The sequence below is a fragment of the Podarcis gaigeae genome (assembly GCF_964106915.1).
Source record: "Podarcis gaigeae genome assembly, chromosome: 1".
Classification (NCBI taxonomy): domain Eukaryota; kingdom Metazoa; phylum Chordata; class Lepidosauria; order Squamata; family Lacertidae; genus Podarcis; species Podarcis gaigeae.
The window spans coordinates 105265502-105279718 of record NC_139678.1 but is presented as its reverse complement, the minus strand read 5'-3'; the positions used below and the strand labels follow the sequence as shown (position 1 = coordinate 105279718).

The window sequence follows — 14217 nt, the reverse complement described above, 5'->3', positions numbered from 1 at the left end:
CTTTTCCAGCTCAGGAAATGATGGCTTGTGCCCTCTCCTTCAGCCCCAGCCCCGCCTGCCCCTACTAGTACTTACTCCCTGGGCATTGGCACTGCCCACTCGGAGAGCATCCGTCCCGGTGGCTCACCGTGGCAAGCAAGACCGAAGAAAAAGTGCGGAGGAGCAGGCAAGACCTATGTTTCCCATCCCACCCCGCCCTTCAAAGCAGCAGGTCCCTAATTGGAGAAGCCCTTACTCACAAGCAAGCCTCGCTGGGGCACGTCCAGTGCAACCTTAGACGTGTTTCCTGGGAAGTAAGGCTCGCTCGCGCTCCCTTCAGCGAATCATAGGTGTGCTTAGTTAGGGCTGCAGCCTCGATTCCGAGGAAGCATGTCCGGATCCCACTTTTCCTTCACCAAACACACACGCACGCACGCGCCTTCCTGTGAATCCTTGCCCTGCCTCTGAACTCAACCGCTGTGCATGCAATAGTTGCAAACGGGTCTCTCCCCTGCCCCCGCAAGACTGGAGCAAATTCTTCTGCATAATATTGTGTCATGTGTTTGTCGTTCCCCATCTATATAGTAAGGAGGAAAAGACGCCGCATATTCCTCAAGCATGAACTTTCCCCAAAGACCGATGGATTCCTCCTCTCCACAGCTCTCTCCCCTCCCCCGCCCCTTGCGCGCGCGCGCTTCTTCAGAAATGATACATTTTGCAAAGTTGAGAAAAGAAAGAAGAGCAGCTCGAAGGATTGATGCTTCGGGACGTAGATCGCACTAGGGACTGATTGTGCAACTTGTTGCATGCGTTGTCTCAGCTTTTAAAAAGGGATGGACTGGCTGCGTCAATGCATTCCTGCTTCTTTACCTGTCAAATGCCCCTCTCGCAGAAGCGGCACGGGAGGGGGAGGGCGCATCCGGGATAATAGAAGCTACAGAGTCTCTGATAGAAAGATGGGTCAGTTAAAGATGGATGGACAGAGATGATACAGATAGATGATAGATGATAGATAGATAATAGATAGATAGATATAGATAGATAGATAGATAGATAGATAGATAGATAGATAGATAGATGATAGATAGATAGATAGATAGATAGATAGATAGATAGATAGATAGATAGATAGATAGATAGATATAGAGAGACAGACAGATAGACAGATATGCAGAGCAGCCTTGTGTGTGCTCACTCAGAAGTTAAACCCCGCCCTAGGAGCCAGCTCCTAGGGGCTGAGGTCCATTAGCCCCCCACCATAAAATATTTGAACCCCCCCCAAAGTTGATAGGCATTGCCATTCAAGCTGTGTGCACCACATCATGTGATTGATTATGAATATTTCATCCAAGTTGGCACCCCTAAACCACCACCCCTAAATCCAATGGGACTCCCTCAGAGGCAAGTGTCTCCTCTAGGATTTCCACCTCAGATCTGGAAGTGGGCATAGTAGATCCTCTTAAATCTCGGGGTCGTGGGTTGGGGGCCCCACGTTGAGCAAAAGATCCCTGCCTTGCAGCGGGTCGGACTAGATGCCCTTCGTGGGCCCTTCCAACTCTGCCATCCTAGGATTTCCTGTGAGATAAAATGAACACGCGTTGCAGCGAAGGGGCGGGAGTGGGGGAGATCTGGATTGACAGCTGTCTGGGCTCGGTCGGTGACAACAGGGGGCGGGGAGAGGGAAGGAGGCTTCTCTCTTTGTTTACAATCTCGGACAGGGGGGTGTACCAGAAGAGGGGGGGTGGGGAGCAGAAAGAGAGGGGAAAGTGGCGAGCCCTGCCCCTCTTTTGGCCCAAAGCAGCTCCCAGCTTGGCAGGCGGGAAAGCAGGCAGGCAGGCAGGCAGGCGAGCGAGGCGGCGAGTTGCTTCCCACCTTAAAAGCGCCACTCTTGGTGATGTCACGTCGGAAATTTACCAAAGCGAGCGCTAGCCAACGGTACGGAGCGATCCAGCCCCTGGCCCGGCTGATTGGGCGGGCGGCACTGACGTGCACTGACGCTTGGAGACTCGAGGTGCATGTTGGCTGGGCAAAAGGGAGCCCACATAAACAAAGGCACATTGCAGGCAAGGGCCAGTCCGTCCGGCTTGCTCGCCCCGCGCTGCGCTCTCGCGCCGCACTTCCTGGAGAGAGAAGGAGTGCGTGGCGCCGAGAGGAGAGGAGAGGCGGGCGCGGAGGGGGCGCGCGTGCGGGAGACAGGCAGCCCGGCAGCCAAGCCGCCAAGCAGGCAGGCAGGCGGAGAGAGCGACCGAGAAGACGCCGCCGCCGCAGCAGCCGCAGCAGCAGCAGCAGCAGCAGCAGCCGGGGATCGCGCGCTCTCGCTTGCTCTCCGCTCGCTCGCTCGCTTTACCTCGCCCAGCCGCCCCTGGGAATCGGAGCTACTACTCCCCACCGGTGAATGAATGAAACAGCCACAGCCCAACAAGTAAGTGGATCGCGCCGTGTCTGGGAGTGGGGGGTGCACTCTCGGCTTAACTGCCATCTGGATGCGCTGCCCGGGTTTCTCAAAGGCGAGGGAAAGTAGCGGGGGGGGGGAGACTAGAGACGGGGGGGCAAGGAAGGAAATAGTAACACGTCGTGCAGGAGGTTGTGCTCCAAATGTTCTTCCTAGAAAGAAAGACCTCGCTGCTCGGCCTTCAGGTCGGGGGTTCTTCCAACCAGCGCCCTCCCCTCTATATTCCTAACCGGCTGTTTCCAGTTATTATAAGGTGGGGAAAGTCAACTTTGGGTTTAGTCTGCTCGCCTCTTCTGGACTTGGTGCCGCAACCTTGAGGGTTAAGATCCTCGGTGTGCGGGGTTTTATATTATTATTTTCTTATGATTTTGGTCCAGGGTTCAATGGGAGAGGGAGAAAAGTTGCTGGGCGGGTGTGTGTTGCTTGGGAACGACTTTGATCTCCGCCAGTTGAGAAGCTTAGCCAGCGCGTCGTCGCCTTTCAAGGTTTTATTACTGCCGGAGGTTGGTGGGGGGTTTAAATTAGTGTAACGCACGCGGCTTTGTAACTCCGGGAGGGGGGGATGCCGGCCCCCTGACCTACCAGGGACGGCGCGGGAGTCGATCCGGAGAGGGAAATCTCTTCCAAATTCGGAGGAGAGCAGGAGGAAGGGGAAGAAGAAGAAGAACAGGGTGCCAGGGGTTAAACTAGCTGACAGATGAAGAGACTCTTTGCTTCGGATAGAATTCGAATTAAGGCATGCCGGGGACACGGATCTGGAGTGGGCGCAAAGAGGAGAGTTCCTTTGGCGGGCCGGCTGCCTGGCTTCAGTTGTCGAACTTTCCGGCGCTGTTCTCATTGTAAATCTAGAGAAACTGCGTTTGGGGATGTAGTGGTCGGGAAAAGCCGGCCACCCTCCCGCCCCTTAGACGTGGGTCAGTTCCGAAAGCCGTCCGGAAGAGTTGAGAGAGGGATCCCTTTCTCTTCAGATTTGCTACTTTGTCGGCGCGCGCGCGTCCCTTGGGCGCCCTTTCGCCCTGTTCCGCCTGCAGCTTCGGGGACTGTCAGAGACGGAGCTGCTTTGCTCTTTAATTGCCTTCCTCATTGTGTGCGCGCGTGCCTTTTAATTAATTCACTTTATGGCTGTTTTTCTCCTTTTCCTACAGTCCAGCGGAATTTCTAGAGGAGAGGGAAGGAGGGGGAGTTGTGGGTGTCGCCATTTAATGTGTGTGTGTGTGTGTGTGTGTGTGTCTGTCTGTCTATCTATCTATCTATCTATCTATCTATCTATCTATCTATAGTATACACACACACACCCTAAGGACATTTTCTTAAGTGTCTAATTTCCTAATGACTGAAGTACTTCCGAGTAAGCTGTGTCAATCTTGGGGCATTTGATAATCTGTCTGCGTGTATACATGGATAGACTTAGACATACACTACTAAGTAGTAAGAAGAGGAATAAAAGCAAATTTCCTTGCACTTTTGTTATATACAGTGAGGAAAAAATGACACGCGTCACAGCTACTTTAGAATTTCTAGCACAAGCTAACTTTTCCCTTTACATCTCCACCCTCATCTGCTCACACATATTAAGGTTCTAATGCCCCCAAACTTTCGGTGCCACCTGCCCTGCCTTGGGCTTTCGAGGAAGTCCTGCTCTCTTCCCAGGGGTTGGGGATCAAGTCCCTTGGCAGCCGCATCTTCCCCTCCTAGCCCTTTCCAAGTGAGGCTGAAAGAATAACAAGTTTTTTCCCCCTCCCCTCCTCTCCTCTGTGTGTTTGTTCCCCCCCCCCCCCCGCTCTTCTTGTGCTTTCCAGGGAGCACCCGGGTCACTCTGGAGTCCGCAGCGCTTCCCTCCCGTCTTGGCAACCTGTCCCTCCATTGAATTCCGACGCTGTCCGCCTTTAGCCCCCCCGAAAACGCCTCTCACTCGGCTGAAGGTGGGTGAGTCCCTGGCTATTTGCATCCATCCATCATCATCCTCCTCCAGATCCCCAAACGCTCCTTTCCTGGGGACCTGAAAGCTGAGAGATGGGGCAAGTCCGGAGAGATGGGCTTAGGCACAATTTGGGGAGGGGAAGGGGAAGGGGTATATGCAGGGAGAGAGGGAAAGCGAGAGGGAGGGGGAAATATATTGGGGTGATGTGGGGGGGGAGGGATATGCGGGCTACACCCTCCGCAGCCCAAGCAATGACAGCTCTCAGACGGCCCTCCTTGGGCTTGCCTGCGGGGCTTTTCTCTGCTTAGAGGGGATCATTCCCATCCCTTTTCCCCACGATCAGTCCTTCCTTCCCCCTTTCTGCCCCTCTTCTCTCCCCCATCCCCACCTCTACACTCCACGACCTCTTCCATCTCTCTTTCTCTGCCTGACCCACCTCCCCATCGCCCAGCTCCCTGTCTCCTCCTCCTCCTCTTCTTCTTCTTCTTCTTCTTCTTCTTCTTCTTCTTCTTCTTCTCCTCCTCCTCCTCCTCCTCCTCCTCCTCCTCCTCCTCCTCCTCCTCCTCACTCTCTGTCCATCTTCCCCACTGCAGCCTCCCTTTTGCTGCCAGCTTTTTTCGCCCTGCCGGTGGGCCACGTCGAACTTCCTCCTTCCTCCACTCTTCCATCCTGCCATCTCAGCCCGGCTTTCCTCCCTTGCTGCCCCACTTCCCACTTCCCCTCCTCCTCCTCCAGCCCCCTTCATCTTCTTCCTCCCGAACCCCATTCCCCGACGTGAGGGCGGTGGTTGGTGGGGAGCGGGAGGCGCAAGGAGGGAGCTTGGCGGTGTGGGCGGGCGGTGTGGGCGGCTGGGTTTTCCCCTTCGGGGGCTTGTTGCTGCGCAGCAGCTAACCACCCTGACCCCCCAGCTGAGCCATGTTGTTGTTGTTGTGCCGTGTCTCGTTTGCAGCCATGCCCTGCGTCCAGGCTCAGTTCGGGTCCTCGCCGCAAGGAGCCAGCCCGGCCACGCAGAGCTACGCTTACCACCACTCGGCGGCTGCCGGGGAGTACAGCTCGGACTTCTTAACGCCCGAGTTTGTCAAGTTTAGCATGGACCTGACCAACACTGAAATCACTGCCACCACTTCTCTCCCCAGCTTCAGTACGTTCATGGACAACTACGGCGCCGCCGCCGCCGCAGCCGCCGCGGGCTACGACGTCAAGCCGCCTTGCCTGTACCAAATGCCCTCGCAGCCGCCGCCGCCGCCGCCTCCGCCACCCCCGCCGCCGCCCCCGCCGCCCTCCATCAAGGTCGAGGAGCTGCCCCTGCACGGCCACGCGCACGGCTACCCCCCTCCGCCGCCCCAGCAGCCGCCGCCGGCCGCCGGGCCCCAGCAGCCCGACGAGCTGGCCGTCTACTACAAGCCGTGCTCGTCGCCGCCAGCCCCGACCGCGGGCTTCGCCCCCGGGCAGAGCGTGTGGGACGAGGCGGGGCCCCTGCACGGCTTCCACCACCACCACCATCACCACCACCATCACCACCACGCGCAGGCCTACGGCGGAGCGGCGGCCGTCGGGGGCGGCGGCGGCGGCGGGATGCACAAAGCGGTGGCCCCGACGGCCGTGCCGCGCCTCTCGCTCTTCTCCTTCAAGCAGTCTCCGCCAGGCACGCCAGTGGGCAGCTGCCAGATGCGCTTCGACGGGCCCCTGCACACCCTGCCGCTCAACGGCGAGCCCGGTGGGCCCCACCACCATCACCACCACCACGACGGGCAGCCCTTCGCCCTGCCCAACCCCATCCGCAAGCAGGCCGCCGCCGTCGGCTTCCCCGGGCTGCAGATCGGGCACGCTTCGCAGCTCCTGGACGCCCAGGTGCCGTCGCCGCCCTCGCGGGGCTCGCCCTCCAACGAGGGGCTCTGCGCCGTCTGCGGGGACAACGCTGCCTGCCAGCACTACGGCGTGCGCACCTGCGAGGGCTGCAAAGGCTTCTTCAAGGTGAGATGCTGCTGCTAAGGAGCCGCGACAGGGGGCGGGGGGAGGGCTTCTGTGTCAGTGGTGATGGAGGAGGAGGACCAGATTTTGCGCCGGCCGTCTCTCCAGCTTCCGAGCCGCTAGCGCAGCTCTCCATCCCCGCATCCCTCCCTCCCCTGTATCTATCCTGTCCTCTGTGCCCATCCTTCGCTCCTTCCTCCAAGGCACTGATGGATGGATCCCTTCTTCGCTCTCCCAATCTAGGCCGAGGCCCCGCCTCCGCAAATTGGAATCCACACTTGGCTGTTTTAGCCTGGTATGATAATTGCCCCTCCGCATTAGACGCCCGGCCTTGGACAGCTCTGAGAGGAAGGAAGCCCTATGGCGGCAGCCTCACACTTGCGCTCAGGGTTCATGAACCCAGAATAAACCTCAGTCCTGGTTCTCTTCCCTTTGCATCCTAAAGAGAGACAAGCTGGTAATCGCGCCAGGCGTCCCAGCGCGCATAGATAGGATCGGGCCCTATTCAAGCGGCATAAACTCTCCCACCAGTTCGCGACTCACCTGTCCCCAAATCTCCTTCGAATCCTTGACTTGAGAAAGTCACAGTTTAAATCACCTTTTTGGTCTCCCTACGTGGGAATATTGACACGCGCTTCAGGAACGCCAGACGCTTATATACCTAGCTCAGATATTTACACTCGCCCCTTTTAGTCTAAACTCTCTGCCAAAAGCAGAGGTTTTGGGGTTCCCCTCCCCCCACCCCACCTTTCCCAGCCGTCGGAAGAGTTGGCCAAGCGCAACTTTATTTATTTTCTTGTTGACCACGCTTTTGTCCTACTCTGTTGCTGAATATGTTAAGGACGGACAATCCGTTACGGCGGATAATCTTTATGAAAGTGGGAGAAGTGGGGAAGAAACCCCACCTAGCTCCTCTGTCGCCAGGGTTTATTGTTGGCACTGCTCCTGGGCACTGCGGAGACCACAAGGGCCAAAAGATGCCCGGTTGCTTGACCAAGGGAGTCAGGAAAAGTCAGGATTTCGGAGACGTGCTTTTGGAATCAGGGGAGAGAAAGCGCCGCCAAGCCCCAGACCTCTTTCTCTGCCCCAACCCGACTCAAAGCGTACCAGGGGGATCAAGCCAAACCAGGAATTTAGGAGCGCACACGGGCGCTGTTGGATGAGGGTGGGTTTTAAATATTTTAATGCGCTCGATGCTGTATCCTGAGGCCTGCTCAGAATCTCTACAGGCAGCCCATCACCTGGGGAAAAGAGGAAGGAAAAACGGTGGTCCATGTGTCAGAAAGTCGCTGTCCTCCCCAGGCAGCTTTCGTCGCCCAACCTACTCTCTTTAAAACAACAACAACACCACCATTTCCTTCCTTCCTCTCCCTAAGGAGAGGCGAACAGAGGCCGGGCGGGCGGGCGGGCGGGCGAAGGGAGCTATTTGCATGCGCTCGCCTTTTGCCTTCGGATTGAAATTGGTTAGGACAGAGAACCGTGTCTAAGCTAACCAAGTGGAACGGAATTCCCTATGGTCAAATTAAGTGATCTCTTTATTTCCCCCATTCTGATTGAATAATCTTATCATTTGAAAGAGAGAAGGTCTCGGAGGAATGTAAATAATATGAATGCCCACGGATTTGTATTTACCGAACGTCTCCTCTCTCCTCCGCTTGGCATATCAAGCATCGGCAAGGAGCTGCGGGGCCGGCGCGCTCGCTTCCCATTTGTTTCGAGATAAATGCCTTGGAAAAGGAGAAGGGCTGGAGGGGAAGGGGAAGGCAAGCGAGAGGGGGTGGGAGGGGGAAATGGCGAGGCGCTGTGCAGGGAATTTAACCGAGGGCGCCTCCTTTGGACTCCCCCACCCCAATCTCCTCCCCTCTTTTCCGCAGCGCACCGTCCAGAAAAACGCCAAGTATGTTTGCCTAGCGAATAAAAACTGCCCCGTGGACAAACGCCGCCGGAATCGGTGCCAGTACTGTCGCTTTCAGAAGTGCCTGGCAGTCGGCATGGTCAAAGAAGGTACCGCTTGCGGGGGGGAGGGGCTGCCGGGATGACTGGGAGCGGGAGGGGGGCCGGGCTGGTCCTCGGAGTAGCCACCAGCCACAGCTGCGAGAAGGACGCGCGGACGAGCACACTTCCTTTCCCGTTCGCCACGTCGGAGAACGTCCGCGTCCCAGCAGCGTCCGGGCCTTATTCAGTCCTATGCAAACGAGTGCAAGCCTGGGGAGGCTTTTCAGTAAACCTGCAGAGATAGCGGAGAGTTCTGGAGCCCTGGTCCTTCGACGGCCACAGTCGAGCGCCTACACACACTGACTCACAGGGGAATCTCCCAGAGAAGTAAATAAATAGGCAAGCAGAGGCCTTAACTGCCCAGGGAGCTTGGGATGACATCGAAGAAGCAGAGGCAGTTACTGGCCCCTCTCTGGAACCCGATGGCCTTCATCCTAGACGTGAAGGGAGCCAGGGTTCCTTACGTCTAAGATGTGAAGGAGGAGGCATCCCAGGGCAAAGAGAGTCGAGGCAGGGTTGGGATTTTGCCAAGGCTCGGATGCACTCTTTCCTAAACAAGAATGCCATTCATATCATGGCTAAGGCCAGAGCTTTTTCCCCCCAGGGTTAAGTCACCGGAACTCTCGGGTGAGTGCCGGCACCTCTCAACTGTGAAGTGTTTAGAGTGAGTTCCGGCACCTGTTTTTCTAGAAAAATAGCACTGGCTAAGACCGAACAAATGCTGGGGCCCATTCCTGAAGCTACACCGCTCCATCCCAATTTCAGATTTTCATCCACAAGGATGTCTACTATACACTGGTGGTTCCCTTTAACAAGCAACTTTTGCTCCCGCGCGCACATACGCACGAGAGGAAAAGCAAATAAAGGAATATTCATTCAGTGGGAACTCTGGACACCTTTGTGTTGGAGGCTTCCTGGTGCCGTCGAAGAGATTATGGGCACTGCATCCCCGGGGGGCAGAGGTGGTGGTGGTGGTCGCGTAAGGGATGCCAGGGCTTCTTCGCTTTCCTGTTCAAAAGCTGCTCCCTCTCCGGCCGGGCGAGTTGACCAGCTCTCTCTTTTGCAGTGGTTCGCACAGACAGTTTAAAAGGCCGACGGGGTCGCTTGCCGTCGAAACCGAAGAGCCCCCAGGAGCCCTCTCCCCCGTCGCCCCCGGTGAGTCTGATCAGTGCCCTGGTGAGAGCCCATGTCGACTCCAACCCGGCTATGACCAGCCTGGACTATTCCAGGGTAAGCTGGAGACAACATTCGCCGAAGGGTCCACCTCGCGGGGGGACGCGCTGAGCACGCGGCTAGTCCGTAGCGAGGCCATTTCTCTGTTTGGGAGGAGAGAGACCCTTTGCCCTAAAGCTGTTGCCAAGAAACCGCGGGGATGTTGGAGGACTGCTCTTAAGATACATCAGGGCCGAGGGGCGGAGGATTGTGGTGTGGGTCGGGGGCAGGGGTGGATGTGAGGGGGAGGTTTACGCCTTAGAAGCAACGCCTTGCCCACATCCGCTTCTAAGAGAGGCCTTTGATTCCCGTAGGATTTGCTTAGGATGCTTAGGGAAGTGAATCAGGAAAGATCTACTCTCGAAGTAACGGCGAGTAGGACCGACCTTAAGGCCTGATCCTCAAAGTCATTATTGGAGACAGCACATACACTGGCCTTAGTGGAGTTCCTTATCCGAAATGCTTTGGGGAGCTCATTCAGGGTATATATTTTGGCTCATTCTGGTTTGTGGGGGAAGAGAGAGGAGGGTTTGCCGATTGGGATCTCCCTCTTTCCCTGTCCATACCGCATACCGCTAGCTTTATTAATATTATTACCCGGTCCTTCTGTGCTTCTGCACCACAACAGGGACACGACACACGTGTATAGGTCTGAATAATGAAAATTAAATAAAATGATGGGGACAGACACTTGCGTGGATGTGTTTTATCTTCTTAGACATATGTGCTTATGCAAGTGTGTGTGTGTGTTTCACGACACATACGGGCCTGTGTGTACAAGAGGATTCATTCCTAGTGTCACCATCGCACCCATCCTACGACATTCGCCTTTCCAGAGGCAAAAAAATAAAATCAGGGGCTGCTTGGATTTCCCCCCCTGGCGCGTCCTTCGGGGCGCTTTCCCAGGGCGCCTCTGCTAAGCCGACCCTTCTTGGCCACGGCAATTTCCACCTTCCTAGCACCACCCCTAATTGAATTAATTGCCCTGGAACATCTTAATTTCCTTACTGGTCAGAGCGAGGTTTAATTGTTATAAAAACCAGGCTCCCCTCCTCGGAATGGGGTTAGCAATTTCACGGGCGATATATTTTAGAGAACCTCATTAAATTGCTGGGGTCTCTTCCTCTCTCTCTCTCCTTCCTCCCCCACTTGCCTTCCCTTCCCATCTTTCCCCATCCGTTTCTCCTTCTTCTCCGGAATGGCGACTCCAGTTCCAGGCTAACCCGGACTATCAGTTGAGCGGCGACGACACGCAGCACATCCAGCAGTTCTACGATCTCTTGACTGGCTCCATGGAAATCATCCGGGGCTGGGCGGAAAAGATCCCCGGCTTCACCGATCTCCCCAAACAGGACCAGGACCTGCTCTTTGAATCCGCTTTCTTGGAGCTCTTCGTCCTGCGGTTAGCCTACAGGTAGGCAAAAGGAGGCAGAGCCGGGACAATTAGGCAGGGATCGGAGGCGGCGCAGTCCTGGGTGTTTGCACGCGCGTATGGATGTGTGGATGGATGCCTGCCTGCCTGCCAGTCTGATGAGAAAATCCTGAGCCGTTCAAGGTCCGCTGAGCTGCGTTTTATTAACTCCTCGGTAATTAGGTGCCTCTTAAGCCCTCCGTTTATTGCTCGGCGAGTAATTAGTTGTTTGCCTCTTTCTCTCTGTCTCTCTGCCCCTGGGTGAACTCCCCCGGCAGATCCAACCCGGTGGAAGGCAAGCTGATCTTTTGCAACGGCGTGGTCCTGCACCGGCTGCAGTGTGTCCGCGGCTTCGGCGAATGGATCGACTCGATCGTGGAGTTCTCCTCCAACCTGCAGAACATGAACATCGACATCTCCGCCTTCTCCTGCATCGCTGCGCTGGCCATGGTGACAGGTGAGCTTTGGGCTCCTACCCCTCATCGGGTTTTTTTGCTCCAGATTAATTAATTTGGAAGAAGTACTGCGTCATCCCTCCCATCATTATAAGTGAGCCATGCAGATCAGAATTCCCACTTCGCTTGCAATCTTACAACCCATGACGGTCTGTCTCGTATTTGTACAATTTGCTAAGGCAGAGTTAGAATTGCCATATAAACCAGAAACCTTTAATTCAGCCTTTTAAAGTCCACAATACTCACCCCACACTTTCCACCCGATTACTAGGATACTACAGTATTACCATACATTGGTCATTAGAATTCCTCCTTCGCCAATAAACTCCTGCATTTTAAGCTGGATTGAGCGAGGATATTTATGGACTTCTTATCCCTAGCCCCTTGCAGATCTGGCTTGAATGAATCCGGAATAACAACTCTGCTCTCACGATTGCAAATATAGAAAATGCAAGGCACAAAACCATCCTCAGACAGTGCTTGTTCGTGTTGAGCTATCGCTACACAGTTTGACCCTCTTGCACACTCAAAAGTGCCAGTCTGGTCTGTTGATACCGGATACGGTGTGCCCAAGAAGTTGGACTGTGCCATTTTTACACGTGCCTTCTCAAAAGAGATTCTCCGAGATTTACACCCAGGTGAAGTGCCTAGCCTTTGCAAGCTAGGGCACAGCTAAAGTGGAGAGTTGCTTCTTCCTGGTATTAAGGAGCTGCAAGTTTGCGTCTTCTAGGCAAGGCCTGATGGCCACACACACACACACACACACACACACACACACTGCGTCCAGTCTAATAAGCCCCTTGTCTCTTGCAGAGAGGCACGGCCTGAAGGAACCCAAGAGGGTGGAGGAACTGCAGAACAAGATTGTCAATTGTCTCAAGGACCACGTGACTTTCAACAACGGCGGCTTGAACCGGCCCAATTACTTGTCCAAACTGCTGGGCAAGCTCCCGGAACTGCGCACGCTTTGCACGCAAGGCCTGCAGCGCATCTTCTACTTGAAACTCGAAGACTTGGTGCCACCGCCGGCAATAATCGACAAACTTTTCCTGGACACGCTACCTTTTTAAAATAAAAGAGAGAGGGAGAGAGAGGGAGAGAGAGAAAAAAAACGAAAGAAAGAAAGAAAGAGACAGAGAGAGAGAGAGAAAGAGAGGGAGGGACTCTTCTTTGCCGCTGAGCTTTCCAAGTGAAGAACTTTCAAAGCCTGGAAGAGAGGGGGAAGGAAGGAAGGAAGGAAGGAAGCAAGCAGATGAAGGGGTCTGACTAAGACACCTGGTCCGTGAGGAGCACCCATGGGTGCTGCTGGGCTCCCATCCCTTCAGACTGTGGTTGGCCTCTCCTGAAGGACAGAGACTGGACATTGGGGTGGGGGTCTCTCTCTATAGGCACCCTGGATCCCGTTCCTTGGACTGCACACAAATCCCATGGTACAAGCTTTTTATTATCGCCTAAAACAGACAAACAGTATCCTTCATACACCCCGGTCTCCCCGAAACAAAAACAAAAAAAGGGGGGAGGGGAAAAAAACAGAATTTCCTACTGCTATTATGGTGATGATGATGATGATGGTTATGATGAAGGACTTTTTGAGATAAGGAAGCTGAGCCTTAGCTGCTGCCGAAGGAGAGTGTACTAAGGGAACCCACCTAAGACTTTTTTTATATATAAGAAAATCATTTTCTGCTGTAAAGGAAAGCTGTAATATATATATAGACGACCAGTTAAGGTGTGGGGAGGGAGACGGGGGGCGGCATGAATCGACAGAAGGCGAAGGATTGTACATTTCACCAGATGCGGTTTGGCTTTTTCTTTCTTTCTTTTTAAAAGGAAAACAAAAAACTATTCTGTGCCTATTTATGAATAAGCTATTCAAACCGATTCTGATAATAATAATGATAATAATAATAATTTTTTTAAAAAAGAGAGTTGGGTTGGGGGGAGGAGAAAGTAAAGAATAACAAGAATCAATCAAAGGAGCTTGAAGAAATAAATAGATAGAAGTTGACGATTCAAGACCTAATCGAGAGAAAGCAGGACCATTCTAGGAGGACCACGTTTATTATAGGCACTTGCTATTTCAGTAATGTCTATATTCTATAAATAGTAATTTCAGACACTATGTAGTCTGCTAGATTTTATAAAGATTGGTAGTTCTCTAAGAAGCCTCGAACGTTTTTCTCAATTGTAAAATAAGTGGGCACACGTGTTACACAGATCCAAACAGATTCTTCCTTCCTAAAACCCCAACCTGCCCCACTTCCCGGAAAAAAGCAAACACCTTTCGCCAGGTACCCCCATTTCCTGTCTTTGTAAACACCGTCCGGCATTCCTTGTTTGTAAGTGTCGTATGTATTGTTGATGCTGATTAAAAGAAAACAGTTTATATCTTGATTATTTTGTTGTCTGAAGCGGAGCCAAGTCTTGCATGCCACAAACGTTTTCACCGTTTCCAGAGTGCTTATATCTCATATACAGAACTCCCTGGGAATTAACTGAGCACTTTGAATTTTTATTTCGGGAGTGTTCGGGTTTTGGTTTTTTTGGTTTTTTGGAGGGGGTGTGAGGGGTTGGGAAAAGGTGTATATTTTTCTTTTTGAAAAACAAATGTCTAAAATTGTCGGTTAATATATTATTTTACATTTCAGTAAGGACGTTTTTTAATATATATCTATATATATAATGCCATATTCTGTAGTTTTTCTTTTTCTTTTCTTTGTATATTTCCAGGAGGGCACTTCCTTAAGTTTCTGCCTCCTCTCCACCCCACAACCCCACCCCCGCCCCTCTCCGTTATGGTGTATGACAGTTAGCCTTGGAC

At 53.7% G+C, this 14217-nt stretch overlaps 1 protein-coding gene across 5 annotated transcripts; it reads left to right on the top strand.

Moving 5' to 3' along the window:
- The first annotated feature begins 1969 nt into the window (after positions 1-1969).
- On the top strand, positions 1970-13782 carry NR4A2 (nuclear receptor subfamily 4 group A member 2). 5 transcript variants are annotated; one of them, XM_083708153.1, is made up of 8 exons: positions 1970-2401; positions 4231-4353; positions 5302-6326; positions 8198-8327; positions 9385-9473; positions 10742-10944; positions 11220-11398; positions 12210-13782. In XM_083708153.1, exons 3-8 carry the CDS (start codon positions 5304-5306, stop codon positions 12464-12466), a joined length of 1881 nt encoding a protein of 626 aa, XP_083564279.1. In that variant the 5' UTR covers positions 1970-2401; positions 4231-4353; positions 5302-5303; the 3' UTR covers positions 12467-13782. The 5 variants fall into 5 exon arrangements, with proteins under 5 accessions (XP_083564279.1, XP_083564278.1, XP_083564280.1 ...); XM_083708152.1 differs by having other exon boundaries at positions 2020-2401; positions 9385-9548; XM_083708154.1 differs by having other exon boundaries at positions 2030-2401; positions 5489-6326; positions 9385-9548.
- The last annotated feature ends 435 nt before the right edge of the window (positions 13783-14217 follow it).